General features: G+C 39.8%; 1 protein-coding gene across 7 annotated transcripts in view; it reads right to left on the reverse strand.

The window, feature by feature from the left end:
• The window catches only part of sdk1a (sidekick cell adhesion molecule 1a), a 289,638-nt gene that overhangs the window by 174,287 nt on the left and 90,185 nt on the right, over positions 1–25,166 (reverse strand). Inside the window, exon 1 of one of the 7 annotated variants that reach the window (XM_035398137.1) lies at positions 11,791–11,811. The exons of 5 other annotated variants lie outside the window; for them this stretch is intronic. Coding sequence is in view for 1 of the 2 variants with exons in the window: in XM_035398133.1 (XP_035254024.1) it covers positions 11,687–11,756 (70 nt within the window). In the remaining variant the exon portion in view is untranslated. Of the gene's footprint in view, positions 1–11,686; positions 11,812–25,166 lie in introns of those variants that run through there. One more of the 7 variants, XM_035398133.1, reaches the window with a different exon arrangement.

The following is a 25,166-nucleotide window of genomic DNA, read 5'->3' on the forward strand; positions in this document are numbered from 1 at the left end:
TCAAAATATCACCACCATAGGTGAAGGTTGCTTGTAAACAGAGGCAAATTGTGAGGTTTTGGGCATCGATTTTTGTTCACACAGCTTTTTATAGAGTGTAGCTTCCAGGTTGAAACAAAAAAATTTCCAGAATGTTGCGGAAGATTTGAGTTTGTTTGCAAGATACTGTTATGATGCAATAGTTTCCTTAATGGTCTTGGAATATTTCGTGTTTGAGATTAATTCTGTCAGACACAGAAATAATGTTCCAGACATGGAAATATATTATTTATATATATAGGGACTACAGGCCAAATACATTTTATACAATGTTCTGAATGAAAGTACAGCATTAGCACCATTTTTTTTAAATGGCTAATATATGATAAAATAAATGTGAATTAGCATCCGTAATTAAAATTCTTATTTAACTTGAATATCAAAACTGGATAACTTTCCAAACGCATTCCTGCAATGTTAGTAGTCAGTACATGTAGACGGGTCTATATCCCCGAGTGAAAGATTCTCATAATTTTAAGAGATAGACAGAAATACGTGGGTCCATAAAATGGCCTTCATTGTCTGACTTTAAAATCCTTGATAATGGTTATGTGCATCTCCAAAGTGATATTCAATAGTTCCATTTTAGAAGAAAATCTTGAAGTAAAATGACTGTATACCCCAAATTTATCTGCCACAAAACTCTTTTGAGAAAAATATGAAATCAATAACTTTGCAACCGTGGGCATTCAACAGATTTCCACCTGAACATGACAGAAACTACATCTAGCATTTCCTCCATTCGTGAACCCTAATCTACTGCGAGCCTGAAACGCCTGCACATCATGACAAAAATAATAACAAGGCAGGGTTTGAGACCCAGCCTTCAAATCTATGAAGCTGTCATATTCATCAAGAAGCCTATGATTGGATCATGCGTCCTTTCACCTGCCGCCAGATCAGTAATGCGACACGTCAAACCTATTCTGAAAATCAGTTTTATTTATTTTTATATAACATGTAGATCTCCACCAAGCCAATTTAATATTCCCTCTCAGCAAATAAGCCCTGAGGTTATTGTTTCCATGCACTGTTGACATGTTATTGCATATCACAGAGCTATTCGACCGTATATTGCGAAAAGCAATAGTGACCCGCGCAGTCCGTAAAATGGTGCCACACCCAGCCGTTATTGCAAAACAGTCCGTTCTGGGGGTTGAGATGTGTAGCGTGTGAGGCAGCTGACTCTGGAGCCATACGCAATTCCCCTGGGAAGGGGCAGAGGTTTGAGCCCTGCCATGGAATTTTCTCTATCTGTAACCCTCTCGATGTTCTACCTGTCTGAATATAGCAAAAAATAAATAAATAAACAAAAGCAGAACAGTCCAGCTCCCCTTTTAAAAACAATCTGTTTAAATGTGTTCCTCTCAGTTTAATTATATAGCCAGTTTGCCACATGATATTATAAAAACTATCAACATAACGGGCTATTGGACATAATTTCTGTGTTGCTTGGCAACAACTCTGATATTTTAAAAAGCGGCATGGAGAAGAATACTGTTTACTAACATAATCAGTTATCATAACAATGATGAATTGGAAAAAACACATTTCCATTTTTCTGGCTACTGTAACTATATAATCACAGCTCCCTTTTATAGCACACACAACTCTGATAATAATGTAATATGTCTTTTACCATGTAACATCAGGATATTTTATTTAAAGGAGTAAGTTTGGCAAAGACAATTGGCCAGTTGGGAGAAAATACAATACCATGAGTGTTCATTGTTCTCACATTTAGTCAGAGATATTAATCCAGTCTTGAATGCCACACTGTGCCCTCTACATAGAGATTAGCTTGGGCATCTACAAACTTTTGGTCAGGAAAACATTAATGGCATAACCCAGTGGTCACACTAGCCCATGGATTGCTGTGTCTTTGGAATGCAGGCCATTTCAAAATCTGCATTTTACAGTAATTCACTTGCATTCAGACAGAAATAACTTTTTGTCATAATATGCCAACACACAGTAATATTTTATTATGACACTTGTAACATACATTACATTTTTTGGGCTACATGACAGGCATTTGTCAGACGCTCTTATCCAGAGCGACTTACATTGTATCCAATTATACAGCTGGATATATACTGGAGCAATGCAGGTTAAGTACCTTGCTCAAGGGTACAACGGCAGTGTCCTACCTCCTACCGGGGAATCGAACCTTCAACCTTTAGGTTACAAGACCACCTCCTTAGCCACTACACTGCCGCCCCACACATACAGTAAGTGGGATGAAATAAGCTAGAAATAATGTTTGACATTCTGATCAAAACTAATTTTTGCAATAGAAAACCCTCTGAGTTTTATTTATTCATTCAGGGATATTGTCTGTAGTTACTGTCTGTCTTGTATTGTATTCCACAGATTTTTGCAGTATGTATAATGACTAGAACATTGTTCTGTTTGGATTACAGATCAGTGAGCTAATAAGTAATAGTGATGTGATGGAGTAATTATTCCTACATGAAACATTTTGTGTGACTTTACTTCAAGGGTCACACCTCATTGAACTCCAAATTAAGTAAGGATGAACTCATGATTAACAAATACCTCTTATCCATGCACATGAAGTAATCATTTCCAAATTTGTATTATGTCATGATGTTACTGAAAGGGACACAAGTCAATCAATTAACTTACAATTAACTAATTAGGAGCTAATGGTGAACTCATGCAGGGGCACTGGAAGATGTTTTGAGCTGGTCCTGCTGCCAACAGAAATGCTAAATTGTGACATCACAATTTAAATATTAGTTGGTTTAACTATTTGTTGAACTAGCAGGGAGGGGCTTGAAACTAGATAGTTTCCTATTACATTTTAACTTCATATACATGACAACATAACTATTCAAAAGACAGATTTATACTATAAAGTTTGCCCAAATGCATATCACACTCCTTCACAACACAAAATAAACAAAAGTCCATGCACATACCTCTGCACCTTGCATGCAGAATAAAAACAGGCTGGGTCCAGAGAGTGACTCATGACACTGAACAAAACAAAAACACAACATCTTTTCCTTACATATGAATTCACAACCCCAAAACCCATGACTTCCGCTTTTTAAGCATTTCCACAGGCTCAGTGATTCATGAATCTGTCATCTACTGGTGTAACTGAATAGCTATTTTGACATGAAGGGACAGCTTTTAATGCATGCTCACAGTTGGCTGTATGCTAGCCCTCTAAATTATGCTGCCATAATAATTTTGTTTGTATTCACACCGTTATACGAGTTTGACAGGAAGCTTGGCTACACAACACATCTCAAATGATTACCACGCACAAATATTCACACGCTGGCTGGGTTACTGTCATTGTTGACATCTGCCACTCGTTGATGTATACACAGTGAGCACCATAACGTTTGGGACAAAACATTTTTTATTGATTTGGCTTTGTACTCCACAATTTTAGATTTTTAATCAAACAATTTGCATGTGGTTAAACTGCACATTCTCAGTTTTATACATTTCCGTTTCACCATGTGGAAATTACAGCACCATTTATTTATGCAGATGTCAACCTTGCTGGATGCAGTACTACTAGCCTTCTTTTTTACCACGCGCAATAACTTCTGTTTTTTTTATGTTGTGAAGTTTTAACTGGCCACAGTACAATGAAGGCATCCAAAGAAAATAAATCAAATGCATTATTTTTTTAAATGCTAGCCAGAGACTGTGACATCTCATTTTTGACTTTTCATTCAAATGCTACCAATTGCTGTGAAAATATTACGATCAATAAAGAACACAAATGTCAGACCAATATCTTTGTTTATAGGACGCAGTATATTTTGCCCCCTGTGGTTTGGGTCTTATCTGTGTAAAAAAAATTCTGAATCCTGTGCTAACGCGACCTGTCCATTGAAATGAAGGCTCAGCAGGGCCTGCGCGTGGAGTTAGCCAGGCTAAATTATTAAAATTTCTAGAAAAACATGATAAAAATCACAGGGTGTGCTCAGAGTAATTTCTATAGCCAAATGGTATGCCCCTGAAGGAGCAATAAAAAAATTGTGTAACGAGGCCTCCGTTGACTCTTTTGTCGCCACAAACACAATAATCTGCACAGTAGAATAGATTTGCAGACAGCCATAATAAATAAGGGTTACGTAACCATGTTCATACATAGTAAAGTCTATGCCTATGTAAAAACGATCAAAGGATATAAGAAAAAAACCTTGCTCTCAAACAGCTAAGGATATGCCAAGCCAACGTTTCTTTGCAGGGCTCTTGACAAAACAAATTCCTGATCAAAGAGAAGGACACAAAAGGATTGAAGGGTCAAGGAAATGAGTAAAAATAAATAAATAAATAAGACTGGGTCTCGTCGGTCTGACATTGAACTCAAAGTAGAACTTGGTGGGGTAGCGAGCCTGGTAATGAGCGTTCTCCAGTTGGCTAGTCGTATCTGAGTCAGCCGTTGTCACTGGATGCCCTTTTTAATGATAGCTGCAGATGAAAGCTGGGTGCGTCCAGGTTCACGGTTAATGTCAATGTACGGCGCGACCCCTCACAGTCTGACAAGCCTGGAGTGGTCTGCGGTATTGGGTGTTTAAGGGACGACTGTTCCTTTCCTCAAACGCAACCTTTTCAGCTTTCAGAGAAGACTTTCCCCCACTTTCTTCCCACAAGCTGGACCGGTCACTTCTTTCAACCAGGATCAATTAAAAAGTGTGTGCCTGTGAGGAAAGCCACAACCACCAGTTTCAGCGCAACTATGGGGGGACAAATTAGGTTTTTATTGTGGTGAACTTTCTGTATATCTGAATTGTACCTCTCATAGAAAAATGAGGAGGTAAATTTGTGTGGAAAAAAGACAAGTGGTCTATGCATCTTCTGCCAATACCAAGAAGGAGCGCAAGGCCTCCTGAATGAGAAAAAAAAAATCCACTTGAGTTGTCGACGACTCGCTAAAATGGCCCAATCATAGTGATTGAGCAAAATCATTTGATTGGTTTGCATGAGCCCTGTGATTAATGGCACATAGTAGCTTCACCCATTATGGAGATCACGAACCCTCACATTCCATTTACTATGCAAATGTGAAATGACAAAGCAATCAGGGTGAGTTCCCAAAGAGACTGAACTATTGGCTCCCTGGGTAAATTAAGGCCCATCATATCGGCGGTAAGTGCACAGATTCAGAAGTGAACAGCATTTCAGGAATGAATGCCATTTGAGAAGTGAATACCCTTTAGCGAAAAGTCACCCGTTTAAAGGGAACACATTAAATAAGCAGAGATACGTTTAATGAGAACTTTTAATAGACTTTAACTCACTTTTGCATAATTTCACGTTTGTATTTCAAGTACAGTATTTACTATGAGTATTTCAAAAACAGTTGTACATTGTGACTCTACATAACAGAATTTGGATGAGTATATTGCCTGTTTCAAAGATAAAAATCCAAATCAAGATAAGGTGCCTTGGCCGCTTTGAACACCTCTATTGTTACAGCATGATGCTTTGAGGTCATTTGACATGGACGACAGGTCATTGTATTCAATTCATAATTTAAATCCGGCAATGAAAAAAAATTTGTTCAAAGTGGCTGACCTTGAGGATCAAACTGATATTTGGAATGGAGCGAGAGAAAAGGTTATCTGTCTGGAGCTGATGGGTAAAATCTGAGAGTTGAGGTGCGGCCCTGACCTCGAATGTTCAATGTTGTCACTCACTGAACGCGTCTTCATCGTTTCTAAGCGCAACCTGCCCGTGAACGCGCATCAAAGAACACCAAAGGAGAGATGGAGTCAAAAAGTTAGCATGGAAATATGTTTTCTAGTCCTTGCATAAAATGTAATACCAAAAACTTTTTTGGAACTTTTTTTCCCCAGAGCATTTCTGTATTAGCCAGTTTCTTATATGCATGGCACACTCTGTCGCTACATCCTGACAGTCACAGATTTGAGATTACAGCACAGAATACTGCCAAGTTTTTCCCAAAATTGTCCGGGCTAAATTGCCTTGTCAGAAGGGAGGATGGCAATATTTTACCTGTGACTACAGGGGCCACTTGATTTCCTGGGTGCCCCTTTGTCCATGGAACCCCAAGATCATTAGGGGTATGAAAAGAAAAAAAAATACACCTAAGGCACACAGTAATCACTCAAAGACCGTTATTCCTTGAAAGGATCTCGTTTTCCCTTAAGCTCAGCAGCTGATTGTCAGTTAAACAGTTTCGCTGATTAAGCATTCATAAAAATAGAGGACGAATGCATATTCAAGGTGAACACAAAAAACCCTTATCATAAAATATGAATTGAAGGTGTCACAGAAAATACATTATTCAGCAATGACATGACCAGGTAATTCCAAGGTGTCAAAACCCAACGCTATTCATTTTGATCCCTTGAACTGAAAAAAATTGGTAACAAAGCCGATGTCATGGAAACTGCCTTAGCATTGGAACACTCACTTTGTGCCATCAGCCGTTTCTTAACATGTATTGGGGTCAAAAATGTATTTCCTTGAACAAATAGAAGTACTCAGCCTTGGTTACTCCTTATGCGCGATGAATGGCATGTACACTCCACTCTTACAAGTTGAACACCCCTGAGGGGTCTTCTATCATTTTTTCTGAGGCTGGGCAATGTACTGAGAGGGTTCTTTTGGTCATTCCTTCATACAAAATCATTCAAGATCCTTAAAATTCATTGGTCTGCACTTTTGAACTGCCTCAATTCAAACCACAAGCCCAGCTCCATAATGCCCTGTTCAGTACATTCATATCTGCAAAATAATGAATATTGTTGCCCTATACAGTGGGGACCAAAAGAGACTGAGGACACTACCAAGAATTTTTTGTTTTCATTATTTAAGAGAGCTAGTTATAATACTCCATTAATACTTCGTATTCAATAATACGTTTTAGTCAAGTGTGTAGGTATTCATTGAAGGTCAAAAATTATTAGTATTTGGTGTATACCTTTTGCCTTTCATCACCTTACGCAACACCTCATCTTCCATTTGATCCCAGCGCTTTCTCAACACTTCCCATAGATGATTTGTCACTGTAATTTGATGGCTGGCCTTTTCCCTCTTCATCTGTTCCCACAGATGTTCGACTGGGTTCAGGTCCAGTGACAGTGGTGGAAATGCCATCCTAAGCTCCCATTGTTCTCAATAATGTATTCTTACATAAGAAGTGGAATTTGAGTATCATAACTATGTCATCCCTTGATAAATTATGAAAACAACGAGGACTTATGTAGTGTTCACAGACTTTTGGTCCCCACCGAATGTCCCTATGCTGTCAGGTGGATTTAGACAAATGGCCAAAAGATACTATATTGCATCAAGCTTGATTTGATCTACCATATATGCACTCTCACTCAATACTTGGAGCAAGAAGCATGCCATCAGTCAGAAAAAGTGAACACTCAGTAAATTCCAGTCCTTTCAGTAACTTTAAATGCATTTCGCCTGGAGCTAGTCCACCATTTGAGACCGCAGCAATCTTCCAAAAGAGATAAAAAGAAGAGACAAAAAACTGTTTGCCACTTCAAAGCGCTGCACTTCTTTCCCAGTAGTGATACCTCTAAATTAGATTGCATTATCCAAAATACAGTGTAAATATGGCTGGGCACAAGGACAAAAGAATTACAGTTCTTCAGTGTCCAGCTTTGCTGCTAAAACATTTCCTGTCTATGGCAACATAAATGGAAAAAAGCCTGACGGAAAGAAATGAACTTTTTATGAACTTTACCTTTTTTGAATGAACAGGGAATGTCCTAATGTCCCAGATCACACACAAAGTATTACAACTGCAGTCGAAAAATTAATAATAAACGAAAATGCTTCAGCCTAGGACAGAGTCAAGTGCGGAACAAGAATCACTGGAGCAGAAGAGGGATTAATTTTAAACACATTATTGTATAATGAAATGATAGCTTTGTGGTTCCTCGAGGGAAATACGCATTAGGACTGAGTGAGACAAAGCAACACTATAGCTAAATTACTGTCCACCAATACATCAGGATTACCAAAGCCCCATATTAGGATGGGGGAGGGGGGGACTAGTCTGAAATCTCTCTTCATCATGCAAGCTCATTTAAACAAGAAGGGGAGAGTGGGGAATAACTAACAGTTTTTGTATTTTGCTTAACTCTGAAAATATAACTAGAGATAGATGAATTAGTTTTAAAACCAACAACCTACATCCTTTGGCTATGATTACACACCACAATTAAATTTCTGGGACATACCATTCACTGAAACAAACAGTCTTTAATTAATTTTTTATTACATTTATATATTTTTCATGGCCTACCTATATCACTACACTATTCACTGTCTAATGTCTGTTCGATCCAAACAGCTGTATCAGTCGATATCACATCACCACGTAGCCTAAAGTTAAAGTTGAGTTAAATATATGTATGAAGATTCAGTCAAAGTTGAACAAATCCAATCAATTGGTTTATTAATTGTCTACTGACAAGAGGCTAACAACCCCGTTCGGTTTAACCCCGCAGGGGGGTGTCTTCAATTTTGCCTGGCTAGCAAACCCAGCCAGCTAGCATGCTACATCAAAACTTTGTGATCTGTTAGTCACTAAAAGACTATTTACAATTACGTAAAATTTGGATTCCTTGGCCTACACACACTATACAGTCGCCGAAAAACATCCCACCATTTGTTGAAGAAAAAGAGATGGTAATTCTGCGTGTTTAACCTGAAATACATTGTTCAAGCTCAATGCATCCACCTAAAATGTCTGTGTTACATTTTACCCCATGTCTGATTTTGCCCCGTACTCCCCTAGCCTGTAGAAGCAGGGCTTGCCATGTTTATGATATCAGATTTCCAAATTATTCTAAACGTATCTGCGCATGCAAAATCGTAAGTCCTTTTAGAATGACTCTCCTGAAAAGATAAAAGTGTATTCAGATTCATACTATTGCTTTGTTTTCTTACAGTATCAAACATGGACTAGACTAAGGGGCATTTGATTCACTCTGGGGGCCTGTCAGGCGGATAGACGACTAAATAACCTTAGCAGACCTCAATATTTGAACAAGTGAAAATAGACAAGCATAGCCAAGGTTACACAGCCACACCACAGCTTTGATTCATTGACCTTGGGCAGTTCTGACCTTTCATATAATTCTCTCTCATTTATTTTCATAATCTCAATCGAGAATTGTCATTCAGTTTCTCTCATCACATCAGTAAAGGGTCTCACCTGCGTGCACAGGGCTGATTTCAGAGATTTGAAAGCATAAAGATTTTGTTATATAAAAATACAAATTGTAGTACACATAAATATTAGTGGCAATTGAGGCTTCCCACAAACCCTTGAAAACCTTGATAGTATGCAATTTCGGATGTGGAAAGTTCGAGGTTGTCAGTGCATTTGTGTGCTTTCTGTTGGGTCAGGCATTTAACCAAAAGTCTCCTTTGTTCTGTAGATGCAAGGTGCTTCAAATCACTTCAAATCAAAAAGGAGCAGAAAAGAAGAGTCATTTTTTTCCACATAATACAACTGACCTGGATAACAAAAACGTTCCAGCAAAATATTTTGAACAAATGTAATGTTATTTTTATTGAATGTCCCTTGATTTTATTGATATTTTTCTTGAGATTACGACCACAAATTTAACTGCTATGTCATAGAAGTTCATGAGACGTCAGCTTGTGTATTACAAAGGCCAGAATTTCCTCAAAAAAGCTAGTAATTTTTAAGGGTTTTAATCACGTCAGGATTATTTATTTTTCGAATACTATTGTTCATTCATTGAACAATTTAATTTCCTCTTAATCTAAAAAAACTATGGTTTAAGCGAAATACTTGCATTTGCTGAAAGCCTCGAAAGACAGGAAATTAAATTGATCAGCCCCAACGCTAACATCAACCTGCTCTTCATCAAGGGGTATCAGCGTAGATCTTTGGCAACTGCTACAGCCATGTATATGTCCACTGTACTTCAAACATGTACTCGCCACTGGGCAGATTGGGAGAAGGTTTGAATCTTAAGCAAAGAGACTAATTTGATTTCAGATATTACAATGGCAAATAATGGTTTTCCAATGTGAACACTGAACATTGGGGAAACAATAACCCAGATATAATAAAGCAATAAATTCATTTCACTCTAATCTATGGAAATGTTTCTGAGTTAGCCTATGTGAGATGCAATGAACTGGTAACAGAATGTAGGCTGTTACAGTATAACTATAGTAATCTATATGAATGTGGGAATTAGTGCTCTGTATGTTCACACATCGGGCTAATTGGGATTCTGGAATTACAGTAAATTGTTACGTTCACATGCACTGTGAGATGTTCACTTTGATCTAATGCTGCTGATTATATATTTACTAGGGTCTCGGCGCAAACTGCAATTCCTGGTTCATGTTTTACAGGCCACTGTTCATGCAACTACTTGTACTTTAACCTTTCAAGCTATTTTGCTTAAAAAGGCTGACCATGTGTAAGCTCTGTGATTGGCATGATAGATAGCCTCTTCCTTCTCTCCTTTCCTCCACATACTTCTGGGTAAGAGATGAGTGGTAGTGCAGGAGTAGAGGAAAGGAGGTGGGGAGTGAAAAGCAATGAGACGCACTCTAGGATGTACGCTCAGATTCTGCGGTTGTGATTGGAAAACATGGAAGTGACAATGATTGCCTGCACAAAAGTCTAAATAGGTTTATGCTAATTTTTTAGGGGGTGTCTACAACATAGTAACAGAATAACATAGGTATACCAAAATCTGACTTTGGCAAACCCATAGTTACTGTAGCCGACCTGTGAAATGGAATTGAGATTTTGGTAAAACAGTTTTTAAAAGAGCGGAGATATGCACTTAATCATCTATTGTAAGGTCGTTAGTAGTTTTCCTCTATAACCATTTTACAGAGGTAATTCCTTAGGCAGTTATAAAAACAGTAATATGGAGTGCAAGAACATTCGATTTCAAGGTCTTTTTCAAGGCTTCCTGCAACACTGCAGTGTTTCCTGCCTCTCGTAGAAATTTCCAACCCTACAGGATCCACTGACAAAGACCCAAAGAGGTCGGCTTGCAGTGTGACTTCCATGGATGTAAATGACCCTGGGCCTCAAATGGGACTCTACCTGGTGACCATCACTCCCACACACACTCAGACACTGGGATGGGAAATTTCAATTGGCTGCTAAGGACATTTGCCCTTGTTCTGATGCAATACAAAAGAAGGAAATTCTGGAACAGTAAAGCAGTTTTCTCCCTCAGTGGTGATACTGTCTAAATGCACTTCTTCAATGACAAGTCAGTATGCAAAAGGAGCCTGATAGGACTTAATGAAATGCGATTGTTAGAGGACTCTATTAATTCAGCTGATTAACGCACGTGGCCTTGAGCCATTACGTACATTAACATTCTCCCGCACACTCTTGATTTTCCATTTCTATTTACTTGGACGAACGTCTCCCATGCCTTCGCGTTGTTATGGAAGATATATCTAAATTGCAAAGCCTGCAGTAATTTGAGGCCAAGCGCTTTTCGCGGTCCTGCACACCAGAAAGGATAAACAAATAATCTCAACGCATTTCGCATTAGCATCAAATAGCTCTTCACTGTACTCCGCTTCCCTGAGGGATTCTATTTCCCCCTTTTATTTAAACGAAGCTGATCTCGTTCTAAAAACCTACTGGCTGTGGTTCTTCTCATGTCCACACATATCAAAATTCTTTTGTGTTTCTCGAGCCCGTGAAATGCCATAAAACAACAATCAATGCCGCTTGAATATTCTTACCCAAGCCGCTGTGGAACCTTTAACCAGATTATCAATATCCTTTTTCAGACATTACCCAACATAAACATAGCCTTTGATATATTTCCAGTGCTGAACAAACTGATTGCTTAAGTCAGAAGCTAAGGACAGTGGACTTTGACTTACAATACTCCTGTCACAAATATCAAGCACTGAATATGAGTTTCAGGGGCCATTGCTGCTAATAATTGCTTGATTCTCAAGGTGAATACAGAGAATTTAGTGCAACCAAATGCATTCCATTGGCTTTCAATGGCTCTTTCACAAGAAGGCTTATCAGCATGGTGTAAATTGGCTTAAACACTGCTCTCAGGGGCAGTTTCGTAAATCTAGCGGATTCAAATGGATTCCAAAGGGAAGTACATTAAATGTGCAGAGGAATATTTGATAGGCAGGTCAGTTACAATCTGATGTACTCCCATTCCATTCGGCATTATTTGAAAATCGCCACCACACCTGTCGTGAAACACCTCGGCTCTGACAATAGCTGCCAGTGACGAGACTGCTGGGGCTGAGTTGCAATGAGTGGGGATCTATGGGGAGATAAGCTGGAGCCTTCAGCTCAACACTGCCTTTTCCCATCAACCACCCAGGCATATACAGTAAGGATTGACACCTTGCTGCAGGCCTCTTGGCTTAGGGTTTGCTATTAATAAGAGTAAGAGTAACTATACTGAGTGTCATTTCAAAAAAGAAAAAAGGCAGATATCTCTGACACTTTGCGAAGACCTTGGACTGATAAGCCAGCCCATCAGCAATGCAAGGTAATAAAATCCACGGGGTGTCACCGCCGGCCTTGTTGGGAATTGTAGGAGAAAAAATGAGACCCCCCAGCAATGAGAAGAATTCTGTAGTTGATATGGATGGACCAAATATGTGGTTCCATAGACTTGAGTTAATCACACCCTGTTGACCTTGTCTCAAGCTTGTTGCATTTTATGGAACATCATTTTTGGCGGCTGAACAGTGGAGAAACTGTCCCAACTGTTACAGCAGAAAACATGGGGAGGTTGACCTTTCCCCAAGGTTCCACCAGGACAAGACCAGCACTGGCAACAGTTAAAATTAACATTACAGTCAAACATGATTCACCTCTCATTGTTTTAGTGTCTTCGGATCCTTCCTCATTTTTATTTTAAAACGCGATGTTGACCTATAGCAGTAGATGAAGTGCTACTGTCAGAAAGAGGAATTTATTTAACAGGGCCATGAAGCATTAGCGTGCATTAACATTATCTTACATTGCCTTGATTTTCACTTTGAGTTTACTTCAGGACGGCTGTACCACTCCCATCGTATTGTTATGTATATCTGCTAGATATTCATCACATGCTTTACAAAAGCTTAGATGAACACGCAAATTATGACAAATTACATCCTTTGAGTGTATGTACAGAAATACAATAGACTACATTGCAACACTGCTGAGCTTCCTTTTAGCATCTGAGATACCTGCTAGGGAAAATAAGATACAGGAAAACCAATCACGCAAAAATGGCAAATAAATCTGCAGATGATACTATGAGCACACAGTGCATAATATATCCAGCTTTATACGATACATTTAAAAAACGTTTATAACATATCTATCAATCAATCAATCAATCTATATATGGTGCAGATTAGTACCACAATAATCTAAGTGGCAACATGCAGACTGAAGAACGTGCAGTGAACCTCTCAGTTTCACTAATGACAAACGGATCACCAACTATATTACAGACCCATGCAAGTAATGACATCCTGGAAAAGGACAGAGACTAACAACCAATCCGAAAGGAGAAAATGGTGCTTTGAAACAGCTAAATGGCTGGAAAAACCAGGGCAACCAAAAAAGCGAGTCTGTTGCCCAGAAAGATAAACCCTAATATAAAAAAATATAAAACCACAATGGATTAGATGGTTAGGAAAGATCAGATTTCTTGCATGTTGGTGGAAATATTGGCAGGTATAGCTCAATGGAGCTCTGATGGTCTGGTACAAGGTTGTCACGTATTATTAGCAGCTTGGGAAGAGGATTTTGTGGTGTTCCACAGGGAGGATGGTGACACCTTCTGCAATCTAGCATCGCGATTAGACCAAAACAGATTAGATAGAGCACGGCACTCAAGTTTTGATTAGCATGTGCGTGAAGACTGGACTTTTTTATTAGCTTACGCATGACGACATTCAGATGTTGATTAGTCTGTGTATGAGGACAGTGATGTTTTCATTAGCATGAGTCGAGGACACAAGATTTTGATTTAAATGCACGCGTATGCTCTTTTTCAGTTCAACTTACAACAGTGGAGAACACCACTGTTAGTTTAAAAAAAAAAAAAAGAGTGATTTCCCTATAATGGCACAGATGGACCATCAATCAATATATATAAAGTTAAAAGAACAACCCAACTATTAGTATTGTAAACAGAAGTGTAAAATACCACTATACAACTAAACTGCATTTACACAGATGTGCCTATAACTTCGCTATCCCAAAATGAAATACAAAAAAGAAGGTAGCTAAGGAAGGTCATGGTGTAGTCTGAAGAGATGAGTCTCCTGTCCGTGTCAAAAGATGGGCAGGGCTTCTTCTGATCACAATGGGAAGCCCATTCTACCACCAGGGTTAGGGGTTGGGACAGGGGGCAGGAGGCCTGACTGAATGCAGGCACGTAAGGGGCACAGGCAGGCAAAGTGAGATTTTGATTAGCAAGTGTGAGAGGACAGTCTTAGATTTTGATTATAACATGGTTGTGAAGACAGATTTCGATTAGCATGTTTGTGAGGACATTGAGATTTTTATTAGCATGTGTGTGATGATGCCACTGCTCATCCCTATTTCCATACACACAAACACTCGATAAATTCATCAAAATGACTGATATCACAGAGAAAAAACTGTGCCCAGTTAGAAAAACCTCACTAACCTTCAGATTCATTGTGCCAATGGATAATATTAAAAATTGAAAGATAGTCAAATATTGAGAGACACAGGCAAATTAATGAAAAAAACTGCAACAATAAAGCTCATAGAGTACATTAGGACTCATGTGTAAGTTACTACTTGTTTTGATGTGGCACCTTGCTGATATAGTATTTTACACTAGAAAGGCCAGAGCCAACAACATTGGGCATTTGACCTTTCAAATTTAAATTACTCTAACTCTAATGCAATATCCCAATCCTTCCACGACTTATCCTAAATATTTGGGATGAAGGTAACTGCGTTTTTACAATTCCAAAAAAAATTGCCTCATTAAAGAAATACAGGCAGTTTGTGCTATTTTCTTAACAACCTGTAATCACTGATGCATTTACCGTGTGAACTGAAAAGACAGGAAATAAAGCACTTTTGTTTGTATTACAAATATTTGGAAGTTTTTTTGATATCATGCTTTTTCCTCTTTGACCTGCATTTTTAGAAGCTCGATGTGGTTTACATTAGCAAATTAGTACACTGATTAGTAGCACATTAGTGAACCAAAAATCATAAACAGCACCACTCATAACTGGTGGAAACATTCAATCCTAGCTCTAAATGGTAGCGGGCAAAAAGTGTTGTTTCTTTCTGATGCTAAATGCTGCTGGCCTGAATCCTAAAAAGAAGTGCAGATTCAATTCCTGCCCCTTTGAAGATACACTGGAACTTAGGTTCTGCACTTCTGAAGGGCTGAACCGGAGAACTAGGAATACTCATGAATATATAATGTAGAGAACAGCAAGAGAGGGGGGGGGGTACAGGTTTGGAGAAAATGACATTTTCAAAAGAAGACAAAGTGATGGAATGTTTATTTTGAAAACAAAATTGGATTAAGCAGGCCATCTAATCTTCTACGGAGGGCCGAAAAATTATGTTGAAGAAATTACATGAAGTCACATGGGAGACGGAAAAAGTAATTTCACAGGCTTTACACCACATCTGCTCGCCGCTCACGTGCTAAACGAACACAATAAGCACAATGCAGAAACAAATTTGAATCCAGTTCAGATTGTGGGGCGGGGGGGGGGGGGGGCACTCTATGTCCAATGAGTGAGAGCTGACAATAGATATTGATATGTAATATAGCACTGGTGTGATTAACAGATTTTACGATAATGCTTCCACAAGAGGGTTCTATTAGGTAAATGCAGGCAGGCTGGGACACTGTTATATCCATTCAATTTTGAAAAGGGAAAATATCTTGCCCGTAATAGAAGATTCATCCCCCTTGCTCACCAGAGCCTGAAAGATAAGGCGCGAATGGTCATTGTCAAGCACAAAAGGGAAAAAAAGGTGTAATTACAAAATGGATTTACACACCGCGTACCAACTCAGTATTAAGTAAGTCATTATAAATATGACAGATACGCTGTTTTCTTTCAGTGAGGATATTGTACACTATGCTACAACCACCTTGAGCTAAAATTATGGATTGAATTAGTCACACTCCAGGTATAAAAATCACATGGATCGCCTGAATGATCTAGCAGTTAAACTTAGATCACATTTCCTGCTCTCTGAGGTGACAGCGACTTCCCTAAATGTATCAAAAAATCATTCTTGCATCAAGTGAGCAAACTTGCCAAATGGTCAGGCAAAAGAACTTCCTAAATCATTAGATTATAAAGGCATACAGTAGGCTTCATGTACAAATGCATGAAAAATTCATCATTTGCACTGCAGAAAAATCCTTCCATTTACAGTTAAAAGCTTCTCTGACTCATTCCAAGTAATGACTAATTAAGCCTAATTATAGATATACTTGGTTTCTGTCTCTGTTGGGCCCCAGAATATATTGAACCATGTGCATTTAGGTACAAACCCCAAGTCCCTCTAATGGGTATTGATGTTTCATGTAATTGGATTAAAATCTTTTGAACTGGTTGGTGGCATAAGGAAAGAGCGAGGGGGTCCAAAACCAGAGAGCTTTTATTTTGGCATTGCAGAAATCGTAATTTTTGGATGCAATATTAGAGGCTCTTTTTATGATTGGAAACTGGATTACATGGACGAATATCAAAATTGGTGTTTGAATATTGGAACCATTGTAGTTTCTATCCAATGGTGATCCAGTACTGTGATGAAATGGCATTTCGAACATTTCACTGAGCTACAGTTTAAAAATGCATCAGTTATTTTATTTATTGCGCCCAAGTGCAGGATTTGAGCACAAGATTCCCGGAGGACCACATCTGTTACTGGACTCCATTTCAACTAATGCTTTTGATAACTTAATTAGCCAAATTAGTGATCTGACATTTTAGCCATGTTGCATGACATCACATCTGATGACTTAAGAGATGTTTCACTGTGATCCATTCTATGATTGAATCAAATTATTGTATCTAATTAACTGAACAAATGCAACTGGAAGAAACAAAGACCAGCAGCAGACAAGATCCTCCAGCAATGAGGATCCCTGCCCCTGTCCGAATGAATATAGAAACGATACTGAATAGAGGCAAGTAACATGAATGTTGAAACACCTACTGGGACAAAGAAAGGCTTAACACAGACAGACCATGGCCTCAGGTGACCGGCCAAAACATGTTGCTGCACGCCACATGACAAGAGTGCAAGTAGCTAGTCATGGATTTCCTGTTTGTTACCCATCTGTTCAGGTGCAACATGTTCTATTTGATGCTTGGAGAGTCATTCAGTAATAATCAGATGGTCTAATAATCGTTTCGTTGTACACCGATGCTGTACTGTACCATCTCACAATATGATTTGTACCATTGTGTCACTTGTTGTGCAGTTTACACCTCGGCACCACTATGACTAAGCTCTTGAATATGGAAACACAACTGGTACAATTGGCTGGATGCCTGATGAAGTCACAGATGGCACCCCTCTCCCCCAGGGGTCCCACCCTCAGATTCCTGGACCTCTACCAATCAATGACTCAAACCAAATTCTCCATTGAATAGCACCTTCAACAATCATGCCAGAAGTCCAGGATATCTGAACATGTAAGTTTAAATGCCAGTAAAACCTGAAAACTCTCCTGCAGATCCCTGAGAAATTTCATCAAAAACATATGCCAACCAAACAAAAAACCATACGAAATAACTTTATTTTCTGAATAAAGTTTCAAATTGGCAGTCATCTCCCAGAGTTTTACTGGAGTAAGAAGGGTTAAATATTCAAAATATTTTCTCGACACCAGCTCTGGTAGCAGCAGAGTATTCCTGGACCACTCTCAATCGACACCAATCAAATGACCAATTTAACAGGTCTTTACAACACCGTCTGTTCCCACAGAGCCTGCAGTGATGTCACTGCGAAGAGGCTCAATACACTGTGTTCTGTGGCTCCTCCATTGCAAGGAGATAAAAAACACAGTACAGTTTCTGCCATATTACCATTCAACTGTTGTGTACTCCCATGGTTTGAATTACAAAGCAATAAAAAAGTTTCAAGATGGGGCTGAGAGGAGACCAGGAATAGAGAACAGCCAAGGGGAAAAGTCACCATCAAAGCCCAGGATAGGAGCAGGCTCCCTGGGCCTGTTCCAGCAGAATTCAGGCAGGGAGAGACGGAGGGGGAGGGGGAGGGGGAGAGGCGGGGAAACGGTTGGAGGGACCGCAATGTGAACCCCGCGCACAAGCGGCACTGCAAGACAGATGGCGGTAACACTCATCAGTGGAGACAGATTTTTTTTTTTGACGCAAAACATTCCAGGATTTAAAAGAAAAAGAGGGGAAAAAAGAAAGCATTCAGCTTGCACATGCAAGGCTGCTGCAGTCACTTCTCAGACTGAAGTCAGAAAGTTAGATACGCGTACTTTTCATTCGTTCACATTTTACGTACTTGTCCTTGGGTTTCCCGCTCAATGAGTGACTTTTTCAGGGCATTATCTATATTTCATAAACAGCAAACCACTTCAATGCCTTGATTGTTCTGTGCATTACTCCCGAGCTATGTCTAAGTTATGTGTTATTGCCAAAGTTGTTGCCATTGGCTGAGAAGACAAAGGGGTCAAGTGGTGGCTGCTGTTGTAATCCGGCATCAATATGCACTGAGATGCCAAATCGCTTAACCTCAAATAAATTTAAATGAAAATTTTTACCATTGTTTGTCTATGAGTTAAGTGGGATGGAGCCCTCTGGAATGGAGGCGCTTCATATATAAGTTTATTCAAATCAGGCCCTTTTTTATAACCATTCCAGAAAAGTTTTCTGTGCATCTTCACAAAATGACATGTGATTCAGTATTGAAGTAGTAAACTGCCTTGCCCCCTCTATACAAAGCTTCCAATCATGGTGAACCGAGGGTCAGGAGGACCAAACAGTGATGAGCTGTGTCAGGAGACCCTAACGCAATGAGTGTTCCAATCCATAAGCGCTGACTTCTGACACCGGCTTCTTTCTTCAAGCACTTCGCCCAAAGGTGAGCACTCACTGAATTTAAAACCAAAGTCAAAAGCAAAGAGGAACCAGGTGAAAAGCAGCCATTGTTAATTCTTTTGTATTTCAACTGGAAGGGGCTGAGAAAAAATATCTCAATTGTCCAGCAATACAGCAGGCTTTGCTGCGCAACCTGCAGCGGAAAGTTCCGGAAAAGTATTTTCTTACACTCCTGGAGTAGTTGGATGAAAATTTAAAAAATGAATGAATACATAAACCAGGCAAGCCGATTTCCACAGATACAGAACAAGCTAATTGTTTTTGGAAAATTAAACCACACATTACTTATACCACAGTCAATGTTACTGTGATGAATCAACCGAAAAAAATACATATATACTGTACAAAAACCATCAGCCTCTGAAACCCTCTGAAACCCCTGTGCTTCTTTTCCCAATTCATGCACAAAGATGCAGACACGGACTAAGTGATATGTTTCTTTTGAAGCTCAGTGTGAGGATACGGAATGGGATACATTGTCAAGCAAACCAAGATAATGCTTTTAATATCCTGGAGAGGCAGGGATCACGAAATTAGACCTTATCCGTGCGGCCCTAGTGATTTGCATACTGGAGCTGCCCCCCGCTCCAGGCAGGAGCGGGCTAGCGCCCCATTATTTCAGTTTTATTTTAATTCAAAGAGAAGAAAGTGCCTGGCTAGACTTGAGGGAGGATTTCAGGTGTGCACATTATGGGGCAACACGGCACAGTCTCTGATTTTCTGTAATATACCCTTCGGTGAGAGTTTCTCTCAAAACCCTTTATTTCTCACACACCATTTTTTTTCCTTCTCGACCTTACCTGACTTTCTACTTTATATTTTCAGTTTACCTGAGAGACACCGTCGAAATGCACAGGCTAGTAATGACGGAAAAGTATAGGGGTGATCTATGCCGACTCATGATTCACGCTCCCCGTGCCAACCCCAGCACTGGCAAGCATCAAATGAAGCCAAGAACACGTTGCACTTGCATGAATTCAGATTCCCTTCCACTGATTGCTCAAGCAGTCCACTTTCGCAGGGGACAAATGGACTTCATTATTTTTTTGTACTTACCTTACAGACTAGCGCATTTGATTGTGAGCATTCATAAATAGCCGTCCATCGCCGTGGCATCGCAGTAACGGGTTTATGTGCATATTGTAAAATAGGACCGTGACGCAACGTGAGCGACTTCCTGCTGCTATCGTAAGTAGGCTGGCTACAGGACGAAGTGCTAAAACAGGCCTAAAAATAAACTCACAAACGCGCGTGTAAATGCATGGCTAATGGTACCTGAAGAGAGCAGTTTGCTTCCAGCAGTCAGGCCAGCTGCTCCATTACCTCATTACGGCCATGAGCAAGAGCCAAAAAAGCTGACGATTATGAAAATAACATTACGGAGGGATTTCAAAATTCGATCCCGTACTGTTCCCCTGCAGGAATAATCTACAGCGGCATGAAAAAGTATTTGCCCCATTCCTGATTTCCTCTATGATTGCATATGTGTCACACTGAATGATTTCAGATCTTTAGAAAAAATGTTATATTACACAAAAGGGAAACTGAATAAACACACACAAAAAAAATTTCAATTATTGTTTCATTTATTTAATGAAAAAAGTTATGAAACACCTATATCAACCATGTGAAAAAGGAATTGCCCCTTTACATACTCAAACAATATTAACCAAATTTAATTGAAAATTAGATTCAGCTGAATGAACACAGCCAGGCTTGACTGGAGCCAGCCGTGGTGGTACAACCAGTTAAGTTTAAGGGGCCAACTTTTTCACATGGGTGATATGGGTGTTTGATTACTTTTTTAATTAAATAAATGAAATTATTTTATTAAAATGTGTTTTGTATTATATTACGTTTTGTCTGAAATCATTCAGTGTGACAAATATGTAATAACAGAGGAAAGGAGCAAATCCCTTTTCACAGTACTGTACGCGGATGCTTTTAAAACACAAACTCCATGGCAAATATGATGAAAACTGACACCAGGTTTACCCCTTGACGCAAATCACAGATAAGTTTCGGAATGCTCAAAGAGGCTTTTTCAACTTGACTATTTTGAAAATCTTAGTTCACGGTAGTTCATTCGGAAGTAAAACATGCAAGATGTTTTCCTGCACCACACTGGCTTCACTTTTATACAGATGCACCTCTTCGTCTTGACTTGGCTTTGAAATGTATGTACAGCAGGCTTTGAAATGTACATACTGCAGGCTTTGAAATGTACATACTGCAGGCTTTGAAATTTTGCCTACATACTGCCACTGGCACAAACATGTTGTCAATGTCATGCAAAAGCCTCGCGAGTCCATTTTCTGTCACTCCGCTTTTACTGACATCAAAAGTTCTCATCCTGCTCGGTGTGCTTTGAATGTCTTTCAGCTCAACAACTAATACATTCGGTTCAAAGTTTTGTTTTGTTTTTAAAGAAAAGAGAATACCATTCTCGTTCCTGAGAACAACATTATTTACAGATACAAGGTTTTCGCCCGACACCGATGATGCGAGCATGAACAAAACAACAGACTCAGCCGCTGCCCTTCCTTCTACACTCCAGACCATTTGAAACTCTCCATAAATATAAAGATATGGAGACTAGCCGGCACTAGCCACTCCATCACTGTACAACTCTGCGACGGTCATGCACACTGAAAATATTCCTTTTAAGCAGCTCCGAAATAAAAGCAGCAAAGGTTATTTGAAGGCTTTATTTGAAGTTATTTGTGTGAACTCCTCGTGTTGACATCGTCTGAACCCCTGAGAGGCACCTGCATCCACAACCTCATCCATCCATCCATTATCTATACCCGCTTATCCAGGGCAGGGTTGAGGGTTTAGAGTCTCCAATTAGCCTACCTGTATGTCTTTGGACTATGGGAGGAAACAGGAGTACCTGGAGGAAACCCAAGCGGACACGGGGAGAACATGCAAACCCTAACCAGAAAGGCCCAGGCCGGATTTGAGTCCAGGACCTTCTTGTTGTGAGGCGACAGAGCTACCCACCGTACCGCCCTCCATTATCTCAGACAATTGTAAAAAAAAAAAAAAAGCTTACAAGGAGTGTGGCTGTGAAAGGAAAAGTGAGATGATGAAATCCCACACTCCGCCACGCAGGGGGTTTTGAGCCTGTTCCGTCTCGGTTCCACCAATTCTGGAAATTAATTTCTTAATTAATTGTATTATAATTCATTTAATGAGTAGACTAAACTCTAATATGAGTGACTTGAGCTAAGCCACTAGGCACATAGTCATGTTTCTGAGAAGGTTAGGCAATGGTCGAGAGGAAAGACACTGACTCAGGACAATAGAGACCTGCTAAAAGAGAACTGCAACGAGCTGAAGGGCTTCTCGGCTTTCCTGAAATATCAGAGCTGGAGTGACATTTTGAAGATGACAGCGCCTCTTGGTGCATATGCACATGGTAAAACATATTATAAAAAATGTAAATGTTTCAGAAACCTTTTTTAATCTTTGATCAAGTGTCTGCTTTGTACAGCGAAGTGTACACTACACATAGATGCACAGTCTTTATAGTTTTTATTATCCTTGTCTCTGTATTGCTTACTAAGTATATTACTGTAGATTAGATAACACAAATCTGATTTGTTCCCTCAAACACTACATTACAGGGAATATTACAGAGGTTGCAGTATACATGACAGACAAACACTACTGACAGACCTGCTGGAAACACCTTCAACCATTCAATAGGGTCACAACCTTTGCACCCCACCCCCTAACTGCAGGCTACCCCCAGTAATTGCACTGGGCTCCAGTCATAGCTCAGGAGGTAAGACCGATTGTCTGGCAGTCGGAGGGTTGCCGGTTCAAACCCCGCTCTGGGCGTGTCGAAGTGTCCTTGAGCAAGACACCTAACCCCTAACTGCTCTGGCGAATGAGAGGCATCAATTGTAATGCGCTTTGGATAAAAGCGCTATATAAATGCAGTCCATTTGCCATTTTTAAAAACGGGCCACCTGACAAATATTTTTGCTCCGGTTTCTCCTTGGTGCAGGTATGCCTGAGCAAGCCCAGAGGGGCTTGCCGACAGGAGCGGAGGTTTCCCGTTAAAGAGACTCTAAATCTGAAGGCTTGTCTGTGGAATCTTTAATTAAATTGTAAATTTGTCTGGCCACCGAACCACAAACCGCCGTTTGTGTCATTTGAACTTTTCACAATATTATGGATTATCATGCATCTTATCATGTTGAGTAGCTGCCTTTATTTTCGGAAGACAGGCAATCAAGGTCAGATGCGGAGAGCACCACAGGAGTCCGGGAAGGTTACGAGCCAACTTATTCCCCCTGAACAGGCCTCCTTCAGCTTCCACGAAAGTCTTTTCTTTTTATTTTTTTAAAGAAAAGTAACACTTGCTTCACATATTTAAACCAAGGCCAAAAGGGGTAATGCTGCACTTTAAACATATCCCACACCTACAGAAAGCTACCATTATCATAACATAACACCGGTCAATGACAGCACAGTACAGCTGATGACGCCTGTCAAATCACATACTGTAATGTATGTAGCAAATTATACCATACAGAATTTAAAATCCAGTATACATTATATGAGTGTAATGACATGTATCACAAGCTGTAATATGCAGTTATAACCAGTTTTGACAGGTGTGGCACAGTTCATAGTTTTTGTTACCCCAAAGTGTTTAGCATGAGTTAAGACATGAACGCATTTATGAATCCACACAGTAAGTGTTTGATTATGCACGATGCCTTTAGTTTAAAAAAATTCAGAACCTTAATATTAAATGTTGGCCTTTTAAAGCCATCTCTATTTAAGCATGTGGATATTCTATAATTAATATTTTAGGGCTAATGCAGCCAAGAATTTAGCCTCATGCTGTAACTGCCCTTTTAGTTACTCAGTAAAGACTGCTTTAAACTGAATATGAACACGGCAAAACAAACACGCTGTCGTAACTTCGACATCATTCATTTCAAAGGCAGATCGCATCAACACGTCTTATACACAAGTTATCAATAACCTTAACTGATCAAGAGATTAGCCGACTGTACTGCCACTTGCTTTATGAAATCATGCACATCACTGTAGTACACAGTTAGGCAACCCTGGTCCAGGGGTGCCAGAAATGTTCATGGCTTTTGGTCCATTCAAACCCATAACTGCACAAACTGTATCAATTATCAGGTTTAATGAACACGGGTGACCATGTGCTCAGCATTTCACCATTCAGATTGAATATTGAGTCCTCGTACCCTCATGAAGTCATGCTCAGATGGAATAAAATCCAGAAACATCAGCAGTGCTCCAGGACCACGGCTGCCTCCCCCTAGCTGCAGTATAATACATTATTTAAGTCCATATATGTCAAAAACCTCAAATAGCAATTCCCCCATGATGCTGCAGTCCAGGAAACTCTTCCTAGTTGTAGTCTTCCGACAGTCGCCGTGGTAACCTCTGCCCTCCACCTGCGTCATCGGCCCGCACACGTGCTACCTCCGATCCGAACCGCGATCACGGAGCCACGCCGCAATGAATAACGGGAATGTGTCCGCACGAGGGGCGGTTAGACGACGAAAAACGCGAAAAAGAGTTTACATCATGACGTTTGAAGCGCGACACAACGTCAATTCTGTGATCCAGTGCGCAGAATTACCAGGCTCACCGGGCCTAACAAATAACAAAGTGCTCCTGGGTCGCTCATCATTGGCCACAAAAAACAAGTGAAAAGAAAAACCAGGTTAGCCACGATAGGAGAAGTTGGACTGCTTCCTCATCTTGCTATATGCAGCGAGCTGGTTCCTCTGGCAAAAAGACTCCATTTTACTCTTCTCCTCCACTCCATATGTTTCAGCCAGCTCAGGAACGGAAAGTACATCAGTCGAAATGAACGTTGTTCTGTACATTTCTTTTCGAAACAAATTACTTTGATATTTCCGGTCTTGGGCAGGAAAAGGAAAAACGTTGTATTCCCCTTTTTGCATTGATATGAAGAGCACTTAACT

This window comes from Anguilla anguilla, chromosome 17, assembly GCF_013347855.1.
Source record: "Anguilla anguilla isolate fAngAng1 chromosome 17, fAngAng1.pri, whole genome shotgun sequence".
Taxonomy (NCBI): Eukaryota; Metazoa; Chordata; class Actinopteri; order Anguilliformes; family Anguillidae; genus Anguilla; species Anguilla anguilla.